The sequence below is a fragment of the Fusarium graminearum genome, chromosome 3, assembly GCF_000240135.3.
Source record: "Fusarium graminearum PH-1 chromosome 3, whole genome shotgun sequence".
Taxonomy (NCBI): Eukaryota; Fungi; Ascomycota; class Sordariomycetes; order Hypocreales; family Nectriaceae; genus Fusarium; species Fusarium graminearum.
The window spans coordinates 3,928,581-3,954,791 of NC_026476.1; the positions used below are offsets into that span (position 1 = coordinate 3,928,581).

Here is a 26,211-nt window from a genome sequence, read left to right on the forward strand (position 1 = left end):
CTGACACGTGAAAAAGATACAGAGGGAACTTGATATCCGGCAGTTTTGTAAGGATAAAAAGATGGTGGATGGTCTGTTCCAGGTACGAGATGAAGGTGGCGTGCTGAGTGCAGAGTACAGGGCTGCCAAGAATTAGCCTGAAGACACTTAAAGGCCTAAGAAACAAAGCCAAGTTTTTGTATCACGACTTATTGAAAGGATAACTATGTGACGCCATTGTACTGAAACCACCATGTAGACCGCTCCAATTAATTAATTATTTTCTTTGAATTAGAGATCAAAGTAAGACAATTTACATGGAAATGTTGAAAGAGTGCTAGACTACCTAGGCAGGCAGTACCTAGATGCATCTCTTCATCCGCACTACCCGCTGTGATGTATCATTGGATAAGCGCGCGGCAGTCAAATTCCATCAAGCTTTTACTTTGACTTTTACTTTCAGTCAGGCGCATCAAAGGACCTTTGGCTCAACTGCAGATAGTTAGTCTACGCCGCGTCAGCTAGACGCAATTGGGAAACCTGCTGATGAACATGTGATTGAAATCAGAATCAAACAGGCAATTGAATCGTCTGTTGTGCTGTTGAGAAACAAAGATCGTCGCTGCAAGTAGAGTGATAATAGGAAAATGCAAGACGAAGCTCAAAAGAGTCTCAGTCGTTTACGGATTTAGCCAAAGGGAGAGTTTGTGTGAGTCGCAATCCGTTGGTGATGGCCCTTCCCGTTGCAGATCACATCACCTTGCCTTGCCATTGGCATATACGGATACTGTTGGTGCCATTGTCAAGTGATCAGATGCATACATGCAGATTGACAAGGTGAAGGAAGAATCTGTAGATCCAACAGTCATGGTAGAGTAGGCAAGGGTAATTAACCGTGGGATTATAAATAAAAACACCACGAGATGTAATCGTGACAAGCGAGACGGGAGACCCGATAATAAACAAGTCGGGAAACAAGAACAGGTTAAAATGGGTGCATGAGAATGAGGACGATTTGAACTGAAATGTGCTGACATTGTCTGCTCAAAACGGACAGAATTACTGCATCTGGCTCTGCAGATCTCCAGGATTGGTCGAACCAACAGCCAAACCCCTCCCAGATTGCCAGATTCTGGCTTGACAGCTTGACAAGGGGACGGGGACGGGGACAGCGATGTAGACATCATATGATTACAAGATAAGGCAGGGAGGGGACGAACCAACGGATATTCTCTGCCGCCTGCAAGCACCACTGAATCGTATCAGTCTTCGGACTTGGACCGCCATACGATCTTCTGAGTCAACCCAACTAAGATCGCTTTTAACCTTATAAGGTGCATTAATCATGATTAGCAAAACCGTTTGCGGGACTAGATCGTGCCATGGGGGGAGCTTCACCCTTGGAAATCTTGAAAACCTTGATAGTAGCAGGGATTCAGAACGATTTGTTTGAGCCTAGCTCATCTTCCAAGGAACTGTCATGGGCTGTCGTTTTTTATAGATTGATTTTTGGTTATTCTGTGTGATAATCAGTTTCACTGATAGACGAGCTGCTATTGGACAATCAGCGTGTGCTGGGAGGGTTCAATATTGACGACTGAGAAGCTGTTTTTGTGCCTGTCTCGACAGATGGCGGGGCGGCTCCGGCCCCCCAAGAACCAAGAAGGAGGGGTACCTGCTTCAGATGCAGAATACCCTGCGAGAGACAAGTATCTTTTATCGTCCGCCCAAGGCAAAAGATACATGTTGCATCTTCTGGGCTGAGGTGGTGGTGGGCACATCCCGGCACTGTATATTCTTAGCTTAGCACCCTTTGTCGGAAACATGGCTGATGGTTGCGCTGTGTTGCACTTGCCCTCAATCCCGGTCTAGACCTTGTCTCGTGAGCCAACGAGGGGCAATGATTATCATACCCTTCTTTGCCTTAGACCTTAAGCAAGCAAGCCTCACTAAAAGGAAATCTATCAAGTAAAAAGGACGTCGTATGCTCTGTTAGCTGCTTTCTTATTTTATGACGACTGTCGCCTTCTCAATCAATTAATTATTCTACACTTTCCATCCTCTTCTTTCCTCTCATAATCAGTGACTCCCTCCTTCTCTCCCTCTCACCTACCGCTACACCTAGCTTACCAATTACAAGTCTGCTACTGCCTACCGATACCCAACTTACTCCGCTATATTCTATCCCGTCCTATCTCGGACCTTCACCCGTTAAACCGACACAACTTGAAACCTAGACTTGCCATACTCAACAACCAAGTCGTCCAACACCTCCTTCGAATAATTTTTTACCTTTCAAGACACCAAATTGGACATCCACGATAATCAGCTGCCTACCCATCAATCAACAGAGATATTTTGACATCATACCTAAAACATCATGACCAAACCACGGTTGATCATCTTGGTTCGCCACGGCCAGTCTGAAGGCAACAGTACGTTGTTTCCCAGCACTTCACCCCTTGTCTGCTATCCCACGAATAAATATACTTACAATTACACAGAGAACCGCGAAATCCATCAGACCGTTCCCGATCACCGGGTCAAACTCACACCAGAAGGCTGGAGCCAAGCCCACGATGCCGGACGCCGACTCCGAAGTCTTCTTCGACCAGATGATACTCTTCAATTCTTCACTTCGCCATACCGCCGAACTCGAGAGACCACAGAGGGAATTCTCGAGACCCTGACCTCTGACGAAACCTCTCCGTCGCCCTTCCGCCGAAATAACATCAAGGTGTACGAGGAACCCCGACTACGTGAGCAGGACTTTGGCAACTTCCAGCCATGCAGTGCTGAGATGGAGCGTATGTGGCAGGAGAGGGCTGACTACGGTCACTTCTTCTACCGCATACCCAATGGCGAGAGTGCCGCCGACGCTTACGATCGTGTTAGTGGCTTCAACGAGAGCTTATGGCGGCAATTCGGTGAAGATGATTTTCCCAGCGTCTGCGTTCTCGGTAAGTTTTCATGTATTGTTTGGCTCTCCCAGTTTGCTAACAAGGCTATTCAGTCACTCATGGTCTCATGTCTCGAGTCTTTCTCATGAAGTGGTATCATTTCACCGTCGAGTATTTTGAAGATCTCCGCAACATCAACCATTGCGAGTTCCTTATTATGCGCAAACAGGAGAACCAGAAGTATCTTCTCGAGAATAAACTACGGACATGGTCTGATCTGCGACGAGAGCGAAAGGACAAGAAAGAAAAAGACGAAGACAAGGATTGCTCAAAGCTGCCACGTACCAAGACTTTTATCGTAACACGTCGTTGGGGTGGATGTCCCAATGGCTGCGACCATGGTCGTGGCTATGCTAAGCGTGAGGATCTAGAAGTGATGCGCAAGAAGGACCATGAGAATGGTGGCCCCGCACCTTATGGAGAGTCCGCACATGCGGACGATATCGTCACAACAATCGTTAGCCGGAAGCAAAAGTCTCGAGGCGACTACGTCGAAAGCAAGGGTGAGAGTGACACCCCTGTGACCCCCGAAAATGATGATGATGATGATGATGGTCCTAAGATCGACATCTCCTCAAACCATGAAGGCAAATCTGTTTCTGACATCAACGACACCCCTTCAGTCATTTCCTCCAGCGAATATATACAGTCTCCCTACCTGCATATCGGACGCGATGGGGGCGGCAGCTACTCGGGCCACACCTCCGCTGCCGAGACGGACAACGACTCGTCGGAGGATGAGAACATCAGCTTACATCGAATCGCCTCCCTTAATGCCCACCAACACAAGAATGCCAGCGACCAAAACAACAAGTCCATGTACGACCACGAGAAACCCCTCCTCAAAGCCGGCCCCGAGCGCTTGACCTACACGAGCGACAAAGACTGCGCGGATGATTCATACGTTCGATCTAACCGACTTGGCGATGCCTCAACTGACACTTCTCTTGATGGCGATGCCGATCATCTTGATGACTTGGACCACGCCGAAAAAGAGGACCGCAGTATTCGTGGAAGTGTGTACTAGTGTTAATCTCACCTAGATGACCACACTCTCACTCTAGCCACTCACTCTTTTATGATTTGAATTTCATGAAAAACAGCGGATACCAGCCCGGCTCGCGGGGCAAAATGTTTTGACGATATTCATAACTTTACTCTAATGACGCATGACTTTGTTTTTTGTTACTTGGAACGGATCACGGAAAAGCAATGGATAGAATGACTAGTCGACTATGCTGGCATGGTTGTTTGAAATTGATGTTTTGCTATTTTTGGAGGATTTGATAGCGTCTATCATGATATCACATCAAATAGTAACATCTTTACTCCTCTTCAAATGGACCACAATCTGCTTTGACATGGCTTTATGAGGCGCAAGACGTTTTGTGTCACACGTCTTAGTGAGATATTGTGTAACTAATGCAGATAGGCACTGCCGCTGAGCACAAGCCAGAAATGCTGTGCTCGGTTGCTGCTTTGTAGCTCTGTACATGATCAATGTATCCTAACTGTCGTACAAAGCGCGGGATAGAGTTACTTTAGTAAATGTAAACATTACTCCTAGCCTTTGTGTTGTCCTCGTATCGTGCTTGGATGATTGTACATGCCCCTTGATTAGCTCGAGCTGATCCCAGTCCTATAGCTAGCTCTCACTCGGGGTGTTTTCGTCTTCATCTTAATCTTCCTCATCCAAAAAATGAACCATTCCCACATCATTGGGATACATGTCAACTAGAACCTGCCAGATTCGTCTTCTGTTGGTGAAACCCAGCGGAACAGTCAGCCCAACTGTCTGGTAGCTCCAAATATTCTCGAGCTCGTTCTCCTCGTCATTGTCAGAGACAAAGATGGGGACCTCAGACAGGAGCTGTCTGACAAGCTTCTCCCAGTTCCACTCGAATAAACCAGATACAGCTTCTTGTTCTTTTGCCTTCACAATGTCGTTCTCGAGATCCCATAGGAAGGGAACCTGACACAGAATTTCCTTCCACCAGGATTGGGGCATGAGATAAGTGCACTCTAGAGATGGGTTGCCATCTGTCAGAAAAGAAGTGATGATGTCTTCGATCTCAGGAGGTAGATTGTTGAAACTAGCAGCAAAGTGGTCATGAGTTGACGAGGATTCTACTAGCTCAAGATTTGACATTAGTGCTTCTGTCAAGTGAGGTATGTCGAGAGGGTTATAATTCCACTATTCGTTTTGTCAGCACCGATATAGTTCACATCATGTCAAGGACCTACCCATTCTTGCGACCAGTCATCAAGGATAGACTCCTCAGTACAAACAGCTTGCCATGGGATGTAATATCTTCCGACCCCCAAGTCAATAGGCTCGCCTGGTTTATTGTTAGGAACATGGGGAAGACACAATGGAATAAGAGTCCCATTATCAGAAGCCTGGACGCATCGTCGATCAAGCGTCATCCACAGATCGGTTACAGTTTTGATCTTGCTCGCGGGCGTATTCATGGCTTTTCTCGCCATAGTCTCGCAAGCAGCGTGGAGGCAAAGATACCAGCGTGGTCCATCGTCTGGATCATAGCCTGGATGCTGTTCAGGAATGTTTTCGATTTGGATGTTGACTTTAAGACCAGTTGAGGAGATGGTGGCCTGGCCGCGGTTGTATACACGAGCCTTTTGGATGGCAGTGCTTTCTTCAGGGATGGTGATAGATTCAGGCCCCTTTCCCTCTATTGGCCAGGTAGGACCTGAGATGAGGATGTGGTCTTGTCTCCATTTGAAAGGGTTCCAGTCCGAGGGTGTATTTTTGTCTGGATGTGTTGGTGTGTAGGAAGGAGAATGTTCCCAGAGTTGAATGGCGCAGATCATGCAGACGCCTCCTGCGACTTGTGTCATGTCGATGATTTGTTTGATAAGATAAAGAGAAGCTTTAGAATTGATTCTCCTTCTATTCTTTTCTTCTTGGTTGTAATTGATAGCTTCAGTAACAGACCCCACAGTGAAGCTGTGACTTGATTAGCTTTGGACCCTGAATATCTCGAATGCGACTAGAAATACTTAGTCTATACTGTTAAGTATGTTTTTAGTTGCTAGGACGAAAATAAAAAGCCCCTCATCGAAGGGCCCTTCCCATCGTCACAGACCGCGCGTAGTTGTATCACCAAAAACATGTAGGACTTGGTTGAGGCTCAAATAATAAAAGGGATCCTGCAGCACAGTCAGCATCAAAATGAAACATGCAGCATTTCCGAATGTGGATATTTTCAACCGAAATCCAGCCTTATTACTGGTTCGTAGGTGATACAACATGGTCGTGTGAGTCGTGCAAGACGCTTAGTGATTCCTTTTTCTTATTCACGAGAATATCTTGTCATACAACTGAAGATATCTCATGGCTATGGTTCTAAGTTTAGGGCGCAAGGCATTATTTCCAAATTGGCATGGTCAACGGGCTCTGACGATAGATTGAATGATAGTTGTATAGGCAGGCATATAAAGAAATAGAATCCCATACCTAATCATTATATTCATAGCCTCACAAGTTGACAGCATTCCATCTACTCTTTGATTATGAGACTTTTTCTTCTTTTCTTACTTGGTGGTGCTGGCACAGCAGTCATAGCTGGGCCATGCAAATCATCAACATCTTCATCCACAGGCCAAGTCGGTTATGCCTCTGCAGCTCCTGAGTATGAGACCTCTATCATAGGCTCTGTCTCTACGTCAGCGATTCGCTATGAGAACCCCGGAGTTAATCAATCCGATGAGTCTGATTATGTTCCCAGCGGCACTTCTGCCATGGAGATGCCTTCTGGGTCCAACTCGGTATCGAATTGGCTACCTGGAAATACTTAAACTCCCCTTACATCTGGTTTTGTTACGCATGGCCGGCCTGACAGAACTCATGATTCGGAACCTATCGTTAAGACTTCAAGCGGCGCCGAGAGAATCAGAGATAGCACTACTACTTATAATGCTCTAAGTGGCATCGCTACTAAGACTAAACCTATTCGTACTGGGGCTTATGCCGATAGTAAGAATACTGAGACTGGCAGTATCTCAATGCCTATAAACACTTAGCCTGGGTCTGACCACTAAAGCACTAAGTCTGATAGTGACTTTCCTGGCACCACTTAAGCCGGCAACACTGAAACTGGTTCGAAAGTGCAGAGCTCAGGTATCGTCAGCAATATTGAGACTGTCAGTGGATCAACTGGCGATATTAACAACCCTGCAGTCACTCAGACTGGACTGCCTGCATCGGAAACCGGAGCAAATGCTGCCTCAACTCGATCAGGCATTTTAGGTGGCGTCAAAACTGATGTTGGTGATAACCAAACTACTAATACCACTGAACCTGTGGCACTCACTCCGACTGACACTGCCACAATTCTCACGAAAGAGTCTGCTGTCCCCAAAAACTCTGACTCTGTCTCTGGTTCTACTGAAATAGACAACACCGTTACGAAAGCCACCGCAGCTGGTTCTGAGAAGACAGGAACTGGCACAAGGACCTTTGTCCAAGATGACAACCAAAAACTGCACCTGCTACTGACTCCAATGGTTCTGTCATTGTCCGGGCAACTACTTCTATTGGATCCTCTCCAGACAGTTCTAGGACCAGCACTGGTGGTCCTGATGGTCAGGGAACCACTGCAGGCTCGGGCACAAGAGCTCTGACTTCTAGCGCAACAGATACTAGAAGTGGCCTTTCTCCTTCCGTTAAGACATCATCTGGTCAGCCTATTGAGTCTAGTCCATCTGGGTCTGATGCCCCTAAACAAGAGCCTTCAGGCTCAAATTCGGCAATCCAAACTAACGACAAAACCACGAAAGATGACATTGCAGTACCTACAGTAACAAATTCATCTCCCCCTAAAAACACTGATACAACTAGAGATGCGACTATTACTTCTGCCTCAGGTCCCATTTCCACCACCAAGTCTGACGACGATGGAATTACTTCAACTCTGACTGCCCCTCCTGAGACGTTCACTCCTACTACTGTTTCCAACGACGACTGGACAACAAACACTTGGATCACAACTACTTCAAAAGGGTCAGATGAACCCACTGTAGTTCCGGTTCTCGTTGGCTGCACTGGATGCGGTGGCAGCGGCCACGGCATCGTCATCTTTGGCTTGCCTCACATTCCCAACACTCTTTTCAAGTTTCCAGGTCTTCCTGAGGTCTCACTCCCTTGTATTCCAAGTGTTTCTCCAGGCTGTAATTCTCCCCCAAAGACTCACGATGATAAAGAGTCGGATGATGAAGAAGAAAAGAGCTCCAAGACAACCTGCACTAATATCATCACCGCTAGCGACTGTCTCGTGTCTTGTCCTACACAAGGCTCCAATGGTGAAGCAAAATGCACCACGACTTGTACGAGAACACAGACAGGATGCAACGTCTCAGGTATCACTACCACGACATCTGCTAAGGAGTGCAGTGCTACAGAGATAGGCGGTTCTTGCACAACATGCCAGAAGGACGTATTCTTTGTTAACGACAAGGAAGAAGTCGAATTTATCGAAAGTGATTCTGTTCTCGAGAGAAGAGCCTCGCTCCATGTAGTTGAGAACTCCACACTTCGCAAGAGATCCTCTCCAGCGGTGACTATCACAGATCTGGGAGTTTGTACTCTGAAGAAGACCGATGTCGAGTTCCCCGGATATCCAAGCGGCGGAGAGTTGTTCAGGGCTGATACGACACCTAACGAGAAGCCAACTGACACCTACTTCAACACCAAGAAGTGGTACATTGGTCGTCAGAATCCAAACACATGCGCGCGTACGCTCGACAAAGTTACAAAGCAACAGTTTAATTCTCTTGCCGTCTCCAAAAAGAAGACCATGGACCACGTCTATGAGAAGAGTATGCTAAAGGACTTTTTTAAGCAAATCCTAGACGACAATGTTGCAACTGTCCAAGGAGTCACTAAGGGGTCACAAGGCAAGATCAACTGCGCTGATTTGTCTTACTATACCGACGATGATCCCAATGGAGCCTCACCAAACCAGTTGAAGCAGGTATTTGATGCTTTCCCTTCCATTAACAAGTACCTTGATGATGTAAGTTATGCTTCCTAATTTCCCAACTAGCTATATTTATACTAATTTTAGATAGTTCATGGGCATGGACGAATACTCAAACGCCATCTGCAAGGTATGGGAAACACTTCACCTAGTTTGCCTGTGGTAGATACTAACAGTCCACTAGGGCACGATTGTATCATCGGGAAATCTTCCAGCAGAAATCTCCAAGATTGCAACAAGTGGGAAGCTCGTCAAAGGGGGCAAGAAACCAACTACATGGACCCTCATTACCAAGTGGGTTGAGGAGACACTTCAGACGATTGAGAAGCTCTCCATTGGTGTTGAACTCTGGAATAATCCGGATGTCCAAACCATTGTTATTCGACAGAATCGACGCATCCATTCTCGATTGTAAGTCTTATTTCACATGTTGAGCACGATGAATACTAACTAATTCGATAGTGTCAACATTGATAACAACGCAAACTGCAAGCAAGATGTTGCTGTCAAGAACAACGTCTGGAGTTTCTCGGTCGCTTATCAGAACTACATGAACGAGTTCTTCCAGGGAACTTCTTCCTTCTCCGTTAACCCTATTATTCAAAAGGCCGCGGACGATCTCATTGCACACATGGACGCCAATCTCGTCACTCTTGGCAAGAGGGCATTGAGCGCTGATGAACAAACTCAGCTGACAAAATGGACCACTCGTTACGCGCCTCTCAAGACATCAACGTACAGGGTTTCCATCTCGTGGGATTTCAGTTACACGAATCTCAAGAGACAAGATGGGGGTTCTTGTGCCCTGCCTACTTCGTCGTTGAGATCGTCAGCAGCATCCACCACCATGTCTACTCTGTCAACCTCATACATTTCGCAAACAAACCAAGAGCCCACAGCTACCGAGCAAACGACTCATACAGAGACCGAGACTGGTTGGAGTGGCTCATGCCCAACAATTTTGCCGTTCATTGAGGGCAAGGCAAACTTAACAGATGAGGTCGGCGACCGATGCTTGTACCAACAAGAGCCGCCAGCAATTGGCACGCCGGTGTCATTCAATGCAGACCAACTGGAGGATATCCTGCAAGATTTCTGTGACGGGTCGCGCACGCTTATCAAGCCTGGAGAACAAAATACAACAAATATGTCTGAGCTGTACAAGCTTGGAGACTCATCCCAGCTCTTCATCGCAGCTCCCTGGACATTTGACTAGGACTCGAGTTGCAGACGACGACCTACTGTAGATATCAACTTGAAGGAGAACTGCAAGGCCGGTTTTCGCAGGCTCAAATGCCGCAACTTGGGTAAAAACTACGGGGGATCTGTCAGCCAATATTTCGACGAAGGCTGTGTCACTTGGGTCACCTCCCCTCTTTGGTCAAGCGGTTGAACGTCTAGACTAACTCCAGGAGATAGATGATGAATTTTGAGCTTTTTTTTTAGTTTATTTGTTTCATATATTAGCTTTCCGAGAGCTAGTTGCTAGAGTGTAAAAAGTCTAGCCGAGATATAACTGTCAAACAAGGTTGGATAGATTTAAATCTTGGCCTACCCAGCTCATCCTCGTGCGCGTCTATAAAAACCCCCTCTTCTTTGTCAACAAGATTAACAGAAAAAAGCCAAGTTTATACCCTTGCGACTCATCCTATCCATCCCTTTGCCCTCAACCCAATAAACACACGAAGGTGGTGACAAGACAACTAGAATAATGCACATTAAACAAACACCATAACACCGTATCCAGTCTTCTGAGTCTCCTCTCAGACCTCCACAAGCCATTCAACTCGGATGAGAGAAGAGAAATAAAAAGATGAAAATAAAAAGTGAAGAGTAAACAAAAAGGCTCAAAAAAGACCACGGGCACCGATTAATGGAATTGCCTTGTGCCCTACAGAAAACCATGTAGAGTCACCAACGCCTTGAAAAATGTCCCGTAGTATGCAGAAAACAGTTTTCCGACCAAAGCGGTAAACTTGTTTTTGATGTAAAGAATCATATAAACTGGAACGAATAACATTAATGCAGCCAAGTCATATACAAAGCGTCGAGTCGTTTTCGACTCTATAACGCTACTGCTAGAACCGGACTCTATCGAGGACACTCGACACAAGTGCTCGTTGCATGTTTCTGTCAGAAATAGAAGCTGCCATAATATCATCAAGTATTGGCAGAGAAGTCGTGAACCGTCGTACAGTGCTGTGAAGAGGCAAAACAGCCGGCAGATACTACAGTTTTGCATCGCGTGCGTTCGAGGAAGAATGACCCGAGTTCCGTCGTGATCAGAAAAACGTGGACATGGCTCTGCTGAGATCGATAAAATCAACAGGTTTCGCGACATAGTCGCTGAATCCTGCAGCGGCGCATTTCTCCTGAACGTCTGACATGACGTTGGCCGATAAGGCGATGATTGGCATTGGGGGATACCGGTTGGCAGCTTCCCACTGACGAATCTCACGGCACGCTTGGTAACCGTCCTTTCGGGGCATATGGAGATCACACTAGAGGAGTACATGTTAGCTATCGCGAGAAGCTATGAATTTGTAAAAGAATCCACATACCAAGATAAGGGAATAGTGCCTGTGAGGCTTTGACAAAACCATGGTGGTACACTCGGCGCCGTCAACGGCGATCTCGACATCGACGCCGATCTTCTTGAGGAATTTCATCAAAACCTTTTGGTTAACAGGGTTGTCCTCAACCAATAGCACTTGATAGCCCTTGTTGCCCATGCGCCGTTCAATCTCCTGGTAGCTAGCCTTCTGATTCTCGACCATTTGCTGAGCTGTAGACCGGTTGCGATCTATGCTGAGATCGCGCATCTTGTTTGGGTCGAAAATGACGGCGAATCTGGACGGTTTCACAGGCTTGTAGATAAATGTCACCAGGTTGTCCGAAAGGAGCTGTGCATACTTGGTGCCGGCCGCCAATTTAATAACTGCTTGCCGTTGCACAGAATCCGACAAGACGAGAATGGTCGTCTGTTCGATGCTCTGCGTCTTTGTTATATCATCCATCAATCCAATGATAGCCTCAGGGGAGGGGAGGTTGATAACAATGTGTGTAAACTTTATAGGGTCTTCTCCACTGATCAGTGTCTGCGCCTCCTTGACGCTTGCCAAAGCTGTGATCTGGTGGGGGACATCCTTTGGTAGAGTCATCTCGATGTGCTGAGTAGTAGCCTCGCGGCTGTGAAACTGGGGACAGATGATGAGGATTGAGTACATGGGAGGTCGGAAGTCTTCGGGTGATCCAACGCTGGGCAGCAGGTGAGTGCCAGGAGAGCTGCGTCCTGAGGGCATCTCCAGCTTCATCTGGGATAAATCTTGTCCACTGGCCTTGGCTGCTTCGCTGAAGCGAGCCAGACCTCCGGTGACAGATGTTGCAGACGATCGGTCGGTGACTTGTGATTTTGTTGAACGGACAGATAGGTTCGAGCTGCCAACCGAAAGGCCTCCAGGCGACGTAAATTCGGAGGTTGTGCCTCCAGGGCTGGCGACCTCAACACTGCGCAGATGTCTCGGTGGCGGCAGAGGCTTGATGCTACTGGGAACATTATCAACCACCTCGGGTCTTGGCGTGTAAGCGCCAGTAGGTGGAGGGCTTTCAGGCAAGTTGGGGTGGTCTTCAGCTGTAGGAAGACCAAATCGTGCTGTGAAGGTGAAAGTCGATCCTTTTCCAGGTGTAGCTCTACCTGTCATGTTACCGCCATGCAACTCTGCCAGTTGTCGTGAGATAACGAGGCCAAGGCCACTACCACCGTGTTGGCGGGTGCTGCTTCCATCGATCTGACTAAATGGTTTGAAAATCAAGTCGGCTTCTTCCTTGGAGAATCCACGCCCCGTGTCGATGACAGAAAACTCGAGCATGATTTCGTTATCGGCCACACTGGAACCCTCTGCCATGTACACGCGGCACCGACTAAAGACCTCACCTTCGGCAGTGAACTTAATAGCATTACCCGTGACGTTAAGCAAAACCTGGCGGATTCGAACTTTGTCGCCCTTGACCCATGCAGGAACATCTGCTTCCACAAGATAATTAAGCTCCAGCCGCTTAGCGATGGCCATTGTTGAAACGAGCTCGTTTACATCCTCGATCATAGAACGGGTGTGGAACCACTCGTGTTTCAACTTCATCATACCAGCATCAACCTTGGATAGATCAAGAATATCGTTGATGATCATGATCAAACTATTGGCACTCGTCTGGATCGTGTTGGTATAATCAAGTTGCTCTTCGTTCAAGGTAGTATCCTGCAAGAAGCTGACCATGCCAGAGATTCCAATTAATGGAGTGCGGATTTCATGGGACATATTGCTGAGGAACCGTCCCTTGGTCTCCATTGCTTCTTTGAGCTTGGTCTCGAGTAGCTTGTGATCGTTGATGTCCGTTGCCGATCCAAAATATGAGCTAGCACCACTGCCAAAATCAATTGTGTCAATTTCAACACAGCGAATCAGGTGCCAACGGTATTCTCCAGTCTTGGATAATAAGCGGACCTCGGTCGTATACGAAACTCGACCAGCACTGTCAGTCGCCACTTTGATGATGCCTTTTCGAGCTAGTTCAGTCAAGTCTGCAGTGGGCCACTCATAAGCTGAGCTGCCACTGGAGCTGTTGTGTCGAGACAGCACCTGCTGTGTGCCACGCATTGGCGAATCTTGCGGCGTGCGGGTTCTAGACGCTTGTATCGTGCTGGTCGATGTAGCTTCGGAATGTTGAGATCCTTGTTGGTAAGCACTGTTCTGCCCGTCGCGCCTTTGTCCGCCTGGTGTTGGAGGCTGAGTTGTAGGAATGCGGCATTTGGCAAGATCATCAGGGTGTACAAAATCCATGAAGCCCAGGCCGAGTGAGTCAGAGAAACTTTGGCCAGTGTACGACAGCCATTGTTCGTTGGCAAAGGTGATACCTTCATCTTCAGTCGCTGTAAAGATGATTTGTGGGATAAGATTGGCGAGTAATCGATGTTTAGCTTCGGACGCTTCAATCTCTTCCTGTCGGGCAGCTTTGAGCTCAGCAATATGCTGATCATGAATGTCCATGTAAGATCCAAGAAATTGCATGATGACCCCCCTCTTGTCCTTTGAGGCAACAGCCCGAGCATAAAACCACCTATAGGCGCCGTCAAATCGCTTGATCCGGACCGTCCTCGAGAATTGTTCTCCTGTACGAATCGAGTGGCCCCATGCCTTCAAATATTCGTCTCGGTCGTCGGGGTGAAGACTTCCCCAAGGGTCGGCAGCGAGATCGACTGCTGTTTGGCCTCGGTAAGACAGATAGCGACTGTTGACCCAAACAATTTCCCCAGTCTGGGGTAGTGCAACAAATACGTGAGCAGGTAATGAGTCCAAGATCAGCCCCTTTAGTCTGTCAGACGGTGGTGGCATATCAACAGCTGTGGTAGTCAATGAGCCACTTCGAGATGGCGCGCTAACAGGCGTCGGTCGAGCGGAAAGCGTGGAACTGGGTGGGAGAGATTGAAAGGTTGAAGCGAAATCTGCGCCATAAGAATGAAGCATGCTGTGCCCTTGACGATTGCCACGTCCAGTCTTGAGAGTGTCAGCCAGATTCTGAGCTGAATTGTCATCATCGATGGGTTGCAGAGCATCTTTACTGACATCAAGAGAATCTCCTTGCGAAACCCTTTTCGTCGAATCGGTAGTCGATTCGTTGGAAGAAGTACGAGCAGTCTTATTGTCGACAGAGAGGCTCTGGTCCGAACCCTCCTGTGAAAGAGAGAGACCGCCGAGACGAGTGCTTCGCTTCTCGGCAGGCGAGGATTCCTTCGAGCTTGTTCTTATTCTAGGGGTACCAGTACCGCCAAATGTCTCGTGTCGTGTAGGCACTGGCCTCTGTCTAGAAGTGAAGTAACCTTCTCCTTGAGGTGTGGCAGCAGGACTCGAAGTCGGCAGGGGCCGCTTCTCGGAAACAAAGCCACCAGACCCCTGATCCCACCCAGGTGTTCCTAAAGGAGATCCCGTAGCACTCTTAGAAACCCCTGAATAATCACTTGGGCTTGTCATACTACCAGCCAGTGACTGATGGGGTGCGATTTCGTCGGCAGTAAGATAAGCCATGTTTTCCAAAGGACGTCCATCATGTGCCACAGCTCCAAACCCGGCCGTCTGTGGTCGTTTCCGTTGTAACCCTGCTAGTTCGGTCTCGAGATTGCTGTAGTGTCGGCACAGTGAGAAGGTTGTTGCCATATGAGGCGCGAGGTGTTCGAGAGAGTGCTTCAAGTTCGATGGGTAAGGTATGATGGGGCTGAGGATCGATATGATTGCAATGGGTGCCGACTTGTCTCTCTTTAAGCTGTCTGGTGTATTGCGGCCACCTTCCTCACTTTGGGCAGAGACATTTTCGCTCTTGGTGCGAGAGTGAGACTTTTGCTCCATCAAAGTGCTGTCGAGTTTAAAAGTTCGAGTGGGTTTCGAAAGGAGGACATGGGAAAGCGGAATATGCAGAACCGTCCATGAATTGTCTACGCCGATGGCTTCAGGTGGACGGATACCAGTGTAGTCATCTGTGCCGGTGTCTGGGTTGAAGGAGTCTTCATCTACCATAGCATCTGTGAAAAATGGGTTCTCTTTCGGGTCGGCCCGCATTGCGGGAGACGGAGCTGGTGATTGAGACCAAGGCGATGGCGGCGCTTGCTCAAACTCTTCGTACTTTGGAGTCGGAGGCCGAGGTATATCCTCTTCTAGTCGACCTTCCAGTCGTGAAGCTATCGACTTTGCTCTGTCGGCGGCCGAATGGGTCTTGCTGCGAGATGGTACACGGGAGGAGCCGGCTGAGTTGAATATCGATGATAACTTCGAAAACGAATCGGATCGAGGTCTGGAAATGTTCTTGGAGGCGTTAGAAGAGGTTTCTTGCGCAGCGGGTTTTGATTGCTTCGAAGGCTCAGCGGGAGCTTCATCGGCAAGATAAGGATATGATCTAGTAAGTGCGATGGCTCTTCCACGCTCCAACACACGCATAACTCCGCTGTGATCGATGAGAGGATCCGCCTCATAATCAAGAGCCTGCAGCACAGGTAAGACGCGCCCCTGGCCATCCTTCTCACCAGTGAGTGGCGCTTCCCAGCTTGGGATTTGTTGTTCAATGGCGTCGTGTTCGTCAAGTGCCGTCTTATTCAGTTTGGCGAAATCAGCATAGGCCTCCCTGGAGGAACGGCCTGTAGGATAATTACTTTGACTCCTTGCCAAGAATGCAGGTCTGCGAGCCTGCGTATTGGGCTGGGTCTGAGAAGTCTCCCTTTTCTCCTCGTACGTTGTAAATGAATGCCTGCTGGAAAGACCAGGACGGGTAGCAGAATTGGCATGCAGAGTATCATCAGCAACCGACGGTGCGGTGATTGACCCAGGTCCAGATCTATCATAATCGCTGGTGCTCAGGCCGATGCTGCTAGAGTGCTTGGCAGCCATGTACCCAAGGCTTAAATCATCCTCCCTGTGCTGGTTGAAAGTGGCCTTCTGGCCCCAAGGAACATTCTCAATGTCTGTTGAATCAGCGGGAATGGCTAATGTTACACGTTCGGCTTTATACACGTCTCTCATAATTTGAACGACATTCGACCACCAGGCATCCAGGCCAGGTTCAGCCGCGAGCATTAAAGAAAGATCATAAAGGTTAGGGTTAGGGAAGTCGGGATTTTCCGGATGCGGTGACATCGCGGACGGATTGAACGTGAAGTTGGACGCTGGAGTCGAAGTGCTGGAGACAAGCTTGTCTTGAGCACCCATGCCCAGGCCTTCAAAGGAGCCATAACTGAAAGATCGAGGAGCACCTGTTGGTGAGAGGGTGGTGAAGGGCCTATGCAAGTACGGCGGTACAAAACCGGAAGGCGCCATGCGAGGAAACGGATAGGATGGGGTACCGGCAATAGGCCCTGGAGTAGGAGCGCCTCGAACGGTGGTGTTCGACTCGGTTGAAGTTGTCGTGAGAGTTGATGTCTGGAGCGGTGAAGTAGCAAGACCTTCTTCGGGGATGGGAGAAACCCTGATCTTCTCATTTGGGCTGACCATAAGCCCTCTAGCTGACATTTCGCGGCGTTCAAGGTCGCGTGCGAGTTTTTCTCGGTATTCGTTGAGCTGCTTCTGTGAGGAGACTTGGGCCTGAGACGCAGTAGCACCAAAGCCTGCACGCCGAGGACTTAATGCATTCGTTCCAGCAAAGACTGTTTCGGTAGCATTGCCTGGATCCTTTACAGCAGAAACGGTGCTCTGGTCGGTGGAGTCTCCTATCATGTTGTTGTGCACGCGGGGCTGTTTGGATTGAGCCTCCAGGGGCGAGTTTAGAGGGTGGCTCGGGTGGCGATCCGTCGTCATTGCGGTACGCGCGATTGGTGTCGCAGTCGCATCTACAGTCGAGTTCGATATCGATTCCGGCATCAGACGTCCATTTCTATTAGCATAAGCTGGTATTTTCTCATCTAGAGGAAAAGGCGACAGGACTGGTGGGCGAGTCGATAAATCGTGTTGACGCGATGGTGACGGTATTAAGAATAAGTCGTCGCCAACCGGCGAGGTGGCTCTTTGCATGCCTCACGGGAGAAGGAGTCGTCGAAGTACCAGATGCCGAACCCTTCTCGCCGGCAGGAAGCGTGGTGTTGAGTACAATTCGCGATTTAGATAGTATGTCAAATCAATCAGCGGCGGTGGAGGGGGGGCAGAGATAGAGAGCTTGGTTCCCTCTAACCCCAGGCAGTACGATAACAGTAGCAACGGTCTGTATAAATCCCAGCACCAGTTGGTCAACGACCGAGATGTGTTAACGGCCCTGTAGGGAGGTCAAGATAGTGTAGGGCCCAGGATCGGAGGATGAGGACCGGGAGAGGTTCCTGCAACGGGGCAACGAGCGGGCAGCGCAACGCAACGCACGAGGTTTGAGGGTGGAAAATTGGGGGTTCAACCACACCGCAGTGCAGTGTACCTTTCTGTCTGTCTTGGTCTTCCTTGTGCGGAGAGCGAAATGGTAGCGGTGGTAGCGGTAGAGAGGTGGACTGAACTGGACTGGCCTGGTCTGGTCTGGCTAGTGAGAGAGAGACTGGAGACTCTTTGAGAATCGACTTGAAGGTGGGCAAAAGTTGGTGTTTGGGTTGCAGATGGCACAGGTACAGCAAAGTATAGCGTGTGCTTCAGCCGTGTCACAAAGCCTACTATAGCTCCGAGCAGTACCCATCTGGTACTTGGCTAGCCCACGATGCCCGCGCACAGAACGGGGGTAGGTAAAACCAACCCTGCACATAATGACGTAGGGAAAGTGACCCTCAAGGAAGGAAGCAAAAATCCAGAATCCGGCAGGTACGTACCTCCATCAAAGTTGCAGCCCAGATTGATATTAGCCTACCTGTCGTCGTCTACAACTCTTCTTTTCTTGACCTACCTACTTCTCTGTGCAACGCTCACAAGAACTCACGCCTTACACATATTGATACGATGCCAATGCCTCTGGTTCTTCAGCCTACTATTCTCGCATTACATGCACAGACTCGAGCAGTGATGACACTGCCCTAATAATATATCATCAGCTGCAGCAAATCAATATCATCCATGTATTCAGGGGATTGGCTGGTCAATGCTTCTCCTCCTACTCCTCAGCGCAGATTGCACTGAGACCAATGGCCGCAAATGTGGGCGTTGGCGGCTGGTACATCACTATCGTCATCGCCTACTGTCCCTGGTATCTGGCCAAGCCTCAGCCCCAGCCGACCACTGCTGCACTCTATCCAGCCCATACCTTTGCAAAGATCTTAGTGGCTAGTCAACTCCACTGGAGGAGCTTTTGGTACAGTGACAACCACCACATCAGCTGCCTGCGTCCAATGGCTGCCAGGCACGCATTACCTAGGAACATAACATTTCCTGGGCGAGCGATACACCAGTGTTGATTAAGAGGGCCTGGAGGGGAACAGTGGCTGGCACAACCCATTTTCTGGGTCTCTGGTCCCCTCATTCCTCCTTGCAAGAAGAATTTAGGGAGAAAGTCTCCGTGAAAAAAAAAACCACTAATATTCGGTACCCGGAGCATCAAACTCCTTTCAGAACTACATAATAAGTCAATCATTCGGAGCCGACTCTCTATCACGATTGGCATCATGGGCCAGGTCGATCACGATGTTTTTGTTCAATCTCACAACTCCCCACTCACTCTTGGTCGAAAGCCATCTCTTTCAGTGACAATCTTCATGGACTTTCTTGTCCTTGTCTGATTGTCAAAATCGCGCTCGAGCCACCATCCTGAGCTATTATCGGTTATGGTGGCCTTTCCCCATAGACCCTCTCGTTCTCCCTCGAGATCGGCGATCCTCAATTAACTGTCTCGCTCTCTAGACATTTTTGACAGGAGCCACCCCGACTACGAATCAAGGACTTTAGACAACGCTCAAAATAGGGCTGTTTAGATGATGATGCTTCCCTCCCAATACCAGGAAAACGAGAATAGAATATTTTCGCGGTACTTGACTCGGTCCGAGATCTAGTTATTTGGTTTATCCATTTTGGTCTCATCTAATTGCAGAGAATGCTGATAATGATTAGCGCCTCGGAGACTGATAATCACAATAGGCTCCTCTAACGCGTCATAATTCAACTGACTCTCTTTAAGTCCCCTATTCGTTCAAAGCACCAAGCCAACCACACTCAGCACTCTATTGACATCACTGCGGCTTTCTAGGCTTCCGCTTGCTAGCTACCCGTTGCTGTCATTCGTGAAAACAACCGCTTTACCGATGAGGATTAACTTTTCCCTCCCACAGGAAACGACCTAGGAAATTAGTCCTGTGAAGCTGAAGCACCACACCGTATTCCTGAGCCTCACTTTCATCGGTCGCTCAGAAAACAAAAATTGAAATTTGCATGGATCGCTTCAGCCATGCAACACACAAGAGATCAGTGGGGGTCGGGTCAGTCCTCAGTCTGAAATTTCTTTTTTTTTTTCATGTTAGGCCCAGCGTACCGGCCTGCCACGCGGGTGGATTAACGGAATGTACAGACAGGCAAAGAAAAAATACGACCACTAACAAGTTCATGAGCCATGGTCAATGGACCAGGGGCCTTACATTGGTCTACCGGACCACAGGAGATCTGTACCTATTGCCATCCAACACATCTGTTGCAAATAAGAGTCCCCCTTTGTGCGACTTATACTGGCAAGCCTGTACATGGAGGAAGAAGTTATATTGCAGGCATTTGATAGGCTGTTGCAGCACAGGTTTTGTTTCCTTGCTGCATGCCCTTTGCGCGTTCTTATCTGGGCACCGCAAGCAACAAGCTCAGCTGAAGTATGAGACTTGGTGGGCTTATAGGAGCAATGTTCCACAACAGGCTCAGCTGCTGTTGTATCAGTCGCACTCGTCGCCAGCTCTCCGGCTTTGTTCCTTTTTATTGAATCTTGCTGTTTGTCTCAAAATCTCAAGCGTCCACCAACGACTAGTTTGAGACTATATGTACTTCGCATGACGTCTGTGTGTTCAGGATTGAACGTGACGTCAAGTAAAACGCCACGAAGAATCAAACCAATCCCCAGGCTGTGGGGAGAACCATGACCCATGCCCATGTCCGGCGACAACGTGTCCAGCCACCAAGGCACGGGACTGTCAGAATGCAGTGAGAGATGGCTTTGCCAATCAACTATCACAGACATCTCCGCTTCTTTATCACATTGCAAGTCTCCACCATCTACATACAGGGATTGTCTCCTTTGGATTCATTTTTATTTTCCTATGGGTATAGTAATTTGGATTATGCTTTCTCCCACATTGTTTTCACGGCCACAGCTACATATAGGAGAAATTTATTTTTGCTTTCTAGCTACTTGCACATTAGCAGCAAGGCGGTTGAAATATCAACAACTTCCATCTTTACTCTTTACGACTCTGAGCCAGAACCCCACAAACCTTACTCGCCTACAGTTATAATATTCCTACAGCCATTATGCATTTCCACTTTACCAGTGAACAGTCTGGCATATAGCTTGCAGTAATTCCAATACCAAGCCAGGAATAACAGCATTACAGTGGACCGAGAATCATGTGCTACCAGCCAGACGATTCATACACCAAAACCTGGTTGGTCAAGACGACACAGATACCCAGAGTATCAGTTTTCTGAGCCTTCAAGTGGTTTCACAATTCGATGATCAACCAAGCCGCAACCCCGATCTATCAATTGATCTGCAGAGGAGAACAGGTCGGACCTGTTGGTTGATAAGTCAAATTGGCCATCAGCGAGTCGACCAACCACACAATATGATACATCTCTGTCCACAGGCATGGTCTCTCGAGGCCAAGCGGGGAGCATCAGTAAAAGTGCGGGGCTTTATCTTCCTCGCCAGCAGTCGTCAACAATATTGGGACTTTTGATCCATCCATTTTCGATGACAGCTGGCATGAAGTTCAGCCTGAATTGGGTCATTAGGAGCCTAACATGTCTATCCTGATATTTCCTATCAACCCTGGATCTGTTTCCAGCTGTCAGCCGCGGGAACCGACGCCATGGCCGTGTTCCTGCCAGACGGGTCTCTGTCTGGGATGCTTTGAGTTTGGGGACTCGCTGTATGTGGGTTATCGGATGACTTTATAAGCCTGGTCCTAGATATAAATTGAACCTACCTACCTGTGAGACTGGCCCATAAGTGAGGGACGACATTCAGGCTCTCGCCTCGTTTCTTGTTCTATTGAAACTTTTAGGAAATCGTTTCTGGACATTTATTTAATGGCCTTGTAGCTGTTATTCCCTGAAGGATGGGTTGACAGCCAGGGATATATCCTTTCCCATGGGATCCCTGCACTTCACGCCTCGACCCGTGGTGGATTCGGTCAGGATGTCACATTTAGTCACTCAAGCGGTAACGTTACGGAGGTAGTGTTGCGAGATATTAACATTAATCGACAAAAACTATCATTTGTGGTATCATACTCCTTTTTGCTGCAACAGTTGTAACAGCTGCTTCAATGTTGCGTGTACTGATCGAATCAAGAGGCCCGAATCTACAATGAGGAGCGTTCCTTTATCAGGTCATCTATCGATGTAGCATTCGATATAACAAGGTGCCTAACTGCGTCTCCTGTTATCGAGAATTGGCTCAAGGCTATGAGTGGAAGGCGTGTTGACGGTGTGGGGGCCGATGTTTACCTCTGGGTGTTATGGCATGGGTAAGTTTCTTGGTCCTAATGCATACTACACAAGTTTTTGTCGACATTTTCATGTTGAAGCTCTCAGTCTTATACAAATCGCGCATATGACAAGTATCATTCATGTCTAAGGAAAGTCGACGTGACATTAAACAAAAGGCACCTATCTTAACAGTCTTTCAAGGGTGTCTATGATTTCCAAGACACGAGGGTTTGCTCGTGATAGATTCCTGCCGAATTACTTACCCGCTGGTGGAATGTTGGGATCTACAGGCCCTTTATAGTAGCAGTGAACTCCAGCTTTCTTTTAAAACGGCCTTCTCGGGTCGCATCGAGACCAAGTGGCTGTAAGAGACTGCAACCGAGTGCAACGCAATGAACCTGGTATGATCTCGGGGCCAACAAACGAGCCCGAGCTGCAATGAACGAATGTTTACTTTGACACAGCCAAGGCTACAGTGAGTTGAGCAAACAGGAAGTGACTGGGTGACTGCCTTCGCGCAGTGTTAACAAGTAGAGGTCCAGGGATATGGTTGTCGGAACCAGAACACCAGGGCAAGACACAAAGCAAAAGTGAAGACACCCCTTTTCGTGCTGAATAATTGATGCATAAAACCTCCACTAACTACCTGATAATCAATTAATACGCGCGAGCCGTGTGCGTGACCCGGCAGTCTCAAAATAGAATCGAACAGAAAAGCAATAAGACTCTAACACCATCCGCTTACGCCCTGTACCAATGTGTCATGCTAGGAACATAGACCTTTGCATCCTATTCTTATCTTGATACTGCGAATTTCGAAAGGATGCTTGCAACATGGGCCAGGACAATTTAAGTTGAAGTTGGGCCTCGGAAACCTAGCTTTTGCTTCTGAATCCTGGGAACAATGCCGACCAGCGTCACAATGGACAGCAAAAGAACGGCCCACAGTTTTATCTTCAGTACGTTCTTGTTGTAGTCGGTCTCAACGGCGCTAGTGACTGTAGCCAGGAGGAGGACAAAGACTGTGTATCCGCTCCAGCGGTGGTACTTCCACACAGCCTTGGCGTTGTCGACGCCTCCGTACAAACTGGGAGTAGCCCACATGGTGAAGCCAACGCCATACTGAAGAAGAAGCACGATGGAGGTGATGACGCCGAGATATCCGTGGACAGAGTGGAAGTGAGCACCGTTATTGGCAAACTTGTTGTATTCGATGATAGTCACGCCAGCTACGAGGATCAAGAAGGCCACGAGGTTGAGGATGGCATGCACACGCTGACCGACGCGCTTCTGCTCAGCTGTATGCGTAGGTTGTAAACTTAGAACAGACTGCGCCAAGGTGAGTACAGCCAGTGACTGAAGTAGCGGATGCGCTGAGAAAAGGATCAACGGCTTGGATAGGACGCTGGCCCAGACCAAGATCGTGAGTAGTACAATACCCAGCTGGGCGACTATGCCGGTTCCTGATACACAACATGGTTAGTTTCTTGGGGTAGATATGAAGATAGTCATGGCGGCTTACCAAGAACCAGGTTTTTGATCATAGGTACACCATCTTCTTGCGCGGCATCGCCGGGCCGGCCAAGAAGGGGCTCTGTCTCTCTATCCTCGATGGAAGGGAACCGCTCCGGAACACCCGTAGCACTCGCCATTATGCCTTGTTGTTTATGTAGAGAGTTGATGTATGTAGGCGTGTCTTATAAACTGTAATTAGGTACTCGCGAGATGAACTGCAATCCAGATAAAAGAGAGCAGGGCCCTGGTGCCAGGGTCAACAGACGCCTTTACGCGTCTTGTGATTAGTGACAGTGCACGTAGTTGAAGGTTCACGAATGCAAATGCAAATGCAGGTGCAGATAGATGAATGAGGGAGAAGGTTCACGATGACAAATTGGAGTTTCGCTTCTTCCTATTTGCGGCCAATGTTGACGTCAATGAGAAGATAGAGAGCTTTGACCAATCACAAAGCACCTTTTGGCAACGACGCGGGGTAGGTGGTATGTAGAAGACATGGCCATCATCGCGAGCAGCAATCACGTCAGAAGGTGCTGATCTAGGGTAGGTAAATAGAAAGAGGATAATTTGAAATATAGAATCAACTATGATTGTTTGATATGATGGAGCCAACATCTCAAGCTACTAAGGTACATAAGTAAGCTCGTTAGTTGGGTTCAGACACTGATGATCTGATCCGCAATGTAAGTTGGCAATTCTCTGGTTGGTCCCTAAAAGCCGCCGTCCGGCTAACCATTGACTTTTCCTCCACTCCTCCGAAGCCGTTGATGGAACTAAGCCCTGCAGCGAGCTGACTTACAGCCGAAACCCCAGACTTGTCAGCGACTTGTATGTAAGCCAAACAAGCATTGGCGAGGAATCGTACGTGAAAGATACCTCAGCTGTAGACTGCAGTACCGAAGCGTCCAATAATAATAAGCAAAATAAGAGACCAGCAGCCGTTGGCATGATCTTGACCCATGCCAATGGGCACACCGGCACTGCCCGAGATCCTCTCCCCCGACTAACGGATCATGGCCTCAGTCTGATAACATGAAGACATGAGACCACTACAAATTGTCTAATTTTCTCATTCATGTATAGATGTTTGGATCAATCTCTTCTTCATCTTTCGTTGTATCAATCCATCCATCATGACTTCCATTGCTGACGAGATTGAGTATAAACTCGACAATGTTGATGTCTCAGCAGTTCGGCCAGACGACATTGACAAGACCTTCCGTTCAACATGTATTGGTCAGTGTCGTCCACGTTTTCACTTAAACTAACCAAGACATACTAAACAGTCACAGACCTAATCTCTAGTGGCCTAGGCGGTAAGGTCCTTGACTACTCAGACCAATGGTTCTGCGAGGCATCTAACCTCTTGAACCCGAGAGCCCCAATTGCTCAGCCAGGCAAGATGGTATTCACGGGTGCTTGGTATGATGGTTGGGAGACTCGACGACATAATCAAGAGCCGTTCGACTACGCCATCATTAAGCTGGGTGTCGCCTCTGGCACGATTGAAGGGCTTGAGATTGACACGGCCTTTTTCAACGGAAACCATGCACCGGCTATTTCAGTTGAAGGTGTCTTTAGCCAAGATGATGACAAGGTTGTCTCTTGGGGAGGAGGCCGAGGAGAATGGGAAACTATACTCGGCATCCAAGAGTGTGGTCCTTCTCAGCGCTTTGCGTGGAAGCTCAAGACTCATGGTCAAAAGGCATATACACACGTGCGACTTAACATGTACCCCGATGGTGGTATCGCACGATTTCGTCTCTTTGGGCATGCCGTCCCCGTTTTCCCTGAAGACAAAGACGCCATCTTTGATCTCGCTGCGGCGCAAAACGGTGGTATTGCTGTGTCATGTAGCGATCAACACTTTGGAACCAAGGACAACCTTCTCATTCCTGGTCGCGGCAAGGACATGGGCGACGGCTGGGAAACGAAGCGGTCGCGAGGAAAGGATCACACTGATTTCGCCATCATCAAGCTCGGAGCGCCTGGTTACATTGAGAAGTGGATTGTTGATACTGCACACTTCAGAGGCAACTATCCCCAAAAAGTGTCTATCGAAGGCTGTGAGTGGACAGGTAAGGCAGATCCTGTTGCAGATGCCACGGCTTGGAGAGTCTTTGTTCCTCCTAGCAAGACTGGTCCTGATCAGGAGCATGAGTTTGAAAGTGATGAGAAGGAAAAGAAGGGTCCAGTAACCCATGTCAAGCTTATCATGATTCCCGATGGTGGAGTAAAGCGATTGAGGGCTTTTGGCAGACGAGTTGTTTAGGGTAACTGACAAGCCTGAAATGACGATTTGCGAACGAGATTAGCATAAAGTATAGCCTCAACAATGCAAGTGGATACTCGATAAACTTGTAACAGTTCGCGTCTTGGTTTGTCCTGGCATACAGCATTGCGCGGACTTTTTCGAACCTGAATTGAGTGAACAGACCTTTTGATACCGGATTGGGTACAAAAGATGGTTCAGTAATGCTGTGGCTGTGCTTCTGTGACGACGTGTGTCGTAAATACCATTAATTAAGTTACAGCTTGTACTGTATGCTGCTGCTTTTAGCGGAGCTGCTCCAAAACTTAAGCGGAATGACGGTTTCTCCAGGACTTCATCAGGGACAAAGTGGGTAGCTAAGGTTG

General features: G+C 48.3%; 8 protein-coding genes across 8 annotated transcripts; 5 read left to right on the forward strand and 3 right to left on the reverse strand.

Moving 5' to 3' along the window:
- The first annotated feature begins 1,990 nt into the window (after positions 1-1,990).
- On the forward strand, positions 1,991-4,773 carry FGSG_05987 (uncharacterized protein). Its single transcript, XM_011326300.1, has 3 exons — positions 1,991-2,414; positions 2,484-2,939; positions 2,993-4,773. The coding sequence occupies exons 1-3, from the start codon at positions 2,360-2,362 to the stop codon at positions 3,964-3,966; spliced, it is 1,485 nt and encodes a 494-aa protein (XP_011324602.1). The 5' UTR covers positions 1,991-2,359; the 3' UTR covers positions 3,967-4,773.
- Positions 4,618-5,798, reverse strand: FGSG_05988 (uncharacterized protein; the record flags this gene model as incomplete). The annotated part of the gene is made up of 2 exons (XM_011326301.1): positions 4,618-5,133; positions 5,184-5,798. 2 exons carry the CDS (start codon positions 5,796-5,798, stop codon positions 4,618-4,620), a joined length of 1,131 nt encoding a protein of 376 aa, XP_011324603.1.
- Positions 5,799-7,739: 1,941 nt separating this feature from the next.
- FGSG_05989 (uncharacterized protein) lies at positions 7,740-10,154 on the forward strand (the record flags this gene model as incomplete). Its single annotated transcript, XM_011326302.1, has 5 exons — positions 7,740-7,750; positions 7,801-8,974; positions 9,030-9,068; positions 9,123-9,349; positions 9,401-10,154. The coding sequence occupies 5 exons, from the start codon at positions 7,740-7,742 to the stop codon at positions 10,152-10,154; spliced, it is 2,205 nt and encodes a 734-aa protein (XP_011324604.1).
- A 1,066-nt stretch (positions 10,155-11,220) lies between these two features.
- Positions 11,221-17,271, reverse strand: FGSG_05990 (uncharacterized protein; the record flags this gene model as incomplete). Its single annotated transcript, XM_011326303.1, has 2 exons — positions 11,221-11,439; positions 11,500-17,271. 2 exons carry the CDS (start codon positions 17,269-17,271, stop codon positions 11,221-11,223), a joined length of 5,991 nt encoding a protein of 1,996 aa, XP_011324605.1.
- Positions 17,272-18,145: 874 nt separating this feature from the next.
- FGSG_05991 (uncharacterized protein) lies at positions 18,146-18,833 on the forward strand (the record flags this gene model as incomplete). The annotated part of the gene is made up of 2 exons (XM_011326304.1): positions 18,146-18,246; positions 18,506-18,833. 2 exons carry the CDS (start codon positions 18,146-18,148, stop codon positions 18,831-18,833), a joined length of 429 nt encoding a protein of 142 aa, XP_011324606.1.
- Positions 18,834-21,369: 2,536 nt separating this feature from the next.
- FGSG_12850 (uncharacterized protein) lies at positions 21,370-22,360 on the forward strand (the record flags this gene model as incomplete). Its single annotated transcript, XM_011326305.1, has 4 exons — positions 21,370-21,501; positions 21,670-21,804; positions 21,925-22,097; positions 22,252-22,360. 4 exons carry the CDS (start codon positions 21,370-21,372, stop codon positions 22,358-22,360), a joined length of 549 nt encoding a protein of 182 aa, XP_011324607.1.
- A 548-nt stretch (positions 22,361-22,908) lies between these two features.
- On the reverse strand, positions 22,909-23,711 carry FGSG_05992 (uncharacterized protein; the record flags this gene model as incomplete). Its single annotated transcript, XM_011326306.1, has 2 exons — positions 22,909-23,522; positions 23,582-23,711. The coding sequence occupies 2 exons, from the start codon at positions 23,709-23,711 to the stop codon at positions 22,909-22,911; spliced, it is 744 nt and encodes a 247-aa protein (XP_011324608.1).
- A 986-nt stretch (positions 23,712-24,697) lies between these two features.
- FGSG_12851 (allantoicase) lies at positions 24,698-25,951 on the forward strand. The gene is made up of 2 exons (XM_011326307.1): positions 24,698-24,810; positions 24,867-25,951. The coding sequence occupies exons 1-2, from the start codon at positions 24,708-24,710 to the stop codon at positions 25,844-25,846; spliced, it is 1,083 nt and encodes a 360-aa protein (XP_011324609.1). The 5' UTR covers positions 24,698-24,707; the 3' UTR covers positions 25,847-25,951.
- Positions 25,952-26,211: the final 260 nt, after the last annotated feature.

What these genes read in the sequence shown, in the direction of transcription:
- FGSG_05987 (XM_011326300.1), top strand. Translation starts at nt 2,360, where the DNA reads ATGACCAAACCACGGTTGATCATCTTGGTTCGCCACGGCCAGTCTGAA. An exon ending in CGGCCAGTCTGAAGGCAACA is followed by an intron (nt 2,415 to 2,483) that starts GTACGTTGTTTC and finishes ACAATTACACAG; the next exon opens with AGAACCGCGAAATCCATCAG. An exon ending in TCCCAGCGTCTGCGTTCTCG is followed by an intron (nt 2,940 to 2,992) that starts GTAAGTTTTCAT and finishes AAGGCTATTCAG; the next exon opens with TCACTCATGGTCTCATGTCT.
- FGSG_12851 (XM_011326307.1), top strand. Translation starts at nt 24,708, where the DNA reads ATGACTTCCATTGCTGACGAGATTGAGTATAAACTCGACAATGTTGAT. An exon ending in CTTCCGTTCAACATGTATTG is followed by an intron (nt 24,811 to 24,866) that starts GTCAGTGTCGTC and finishes AAACAGTCACAG; the next exon opens with ACCTAATCTCTAGTGGCCTA.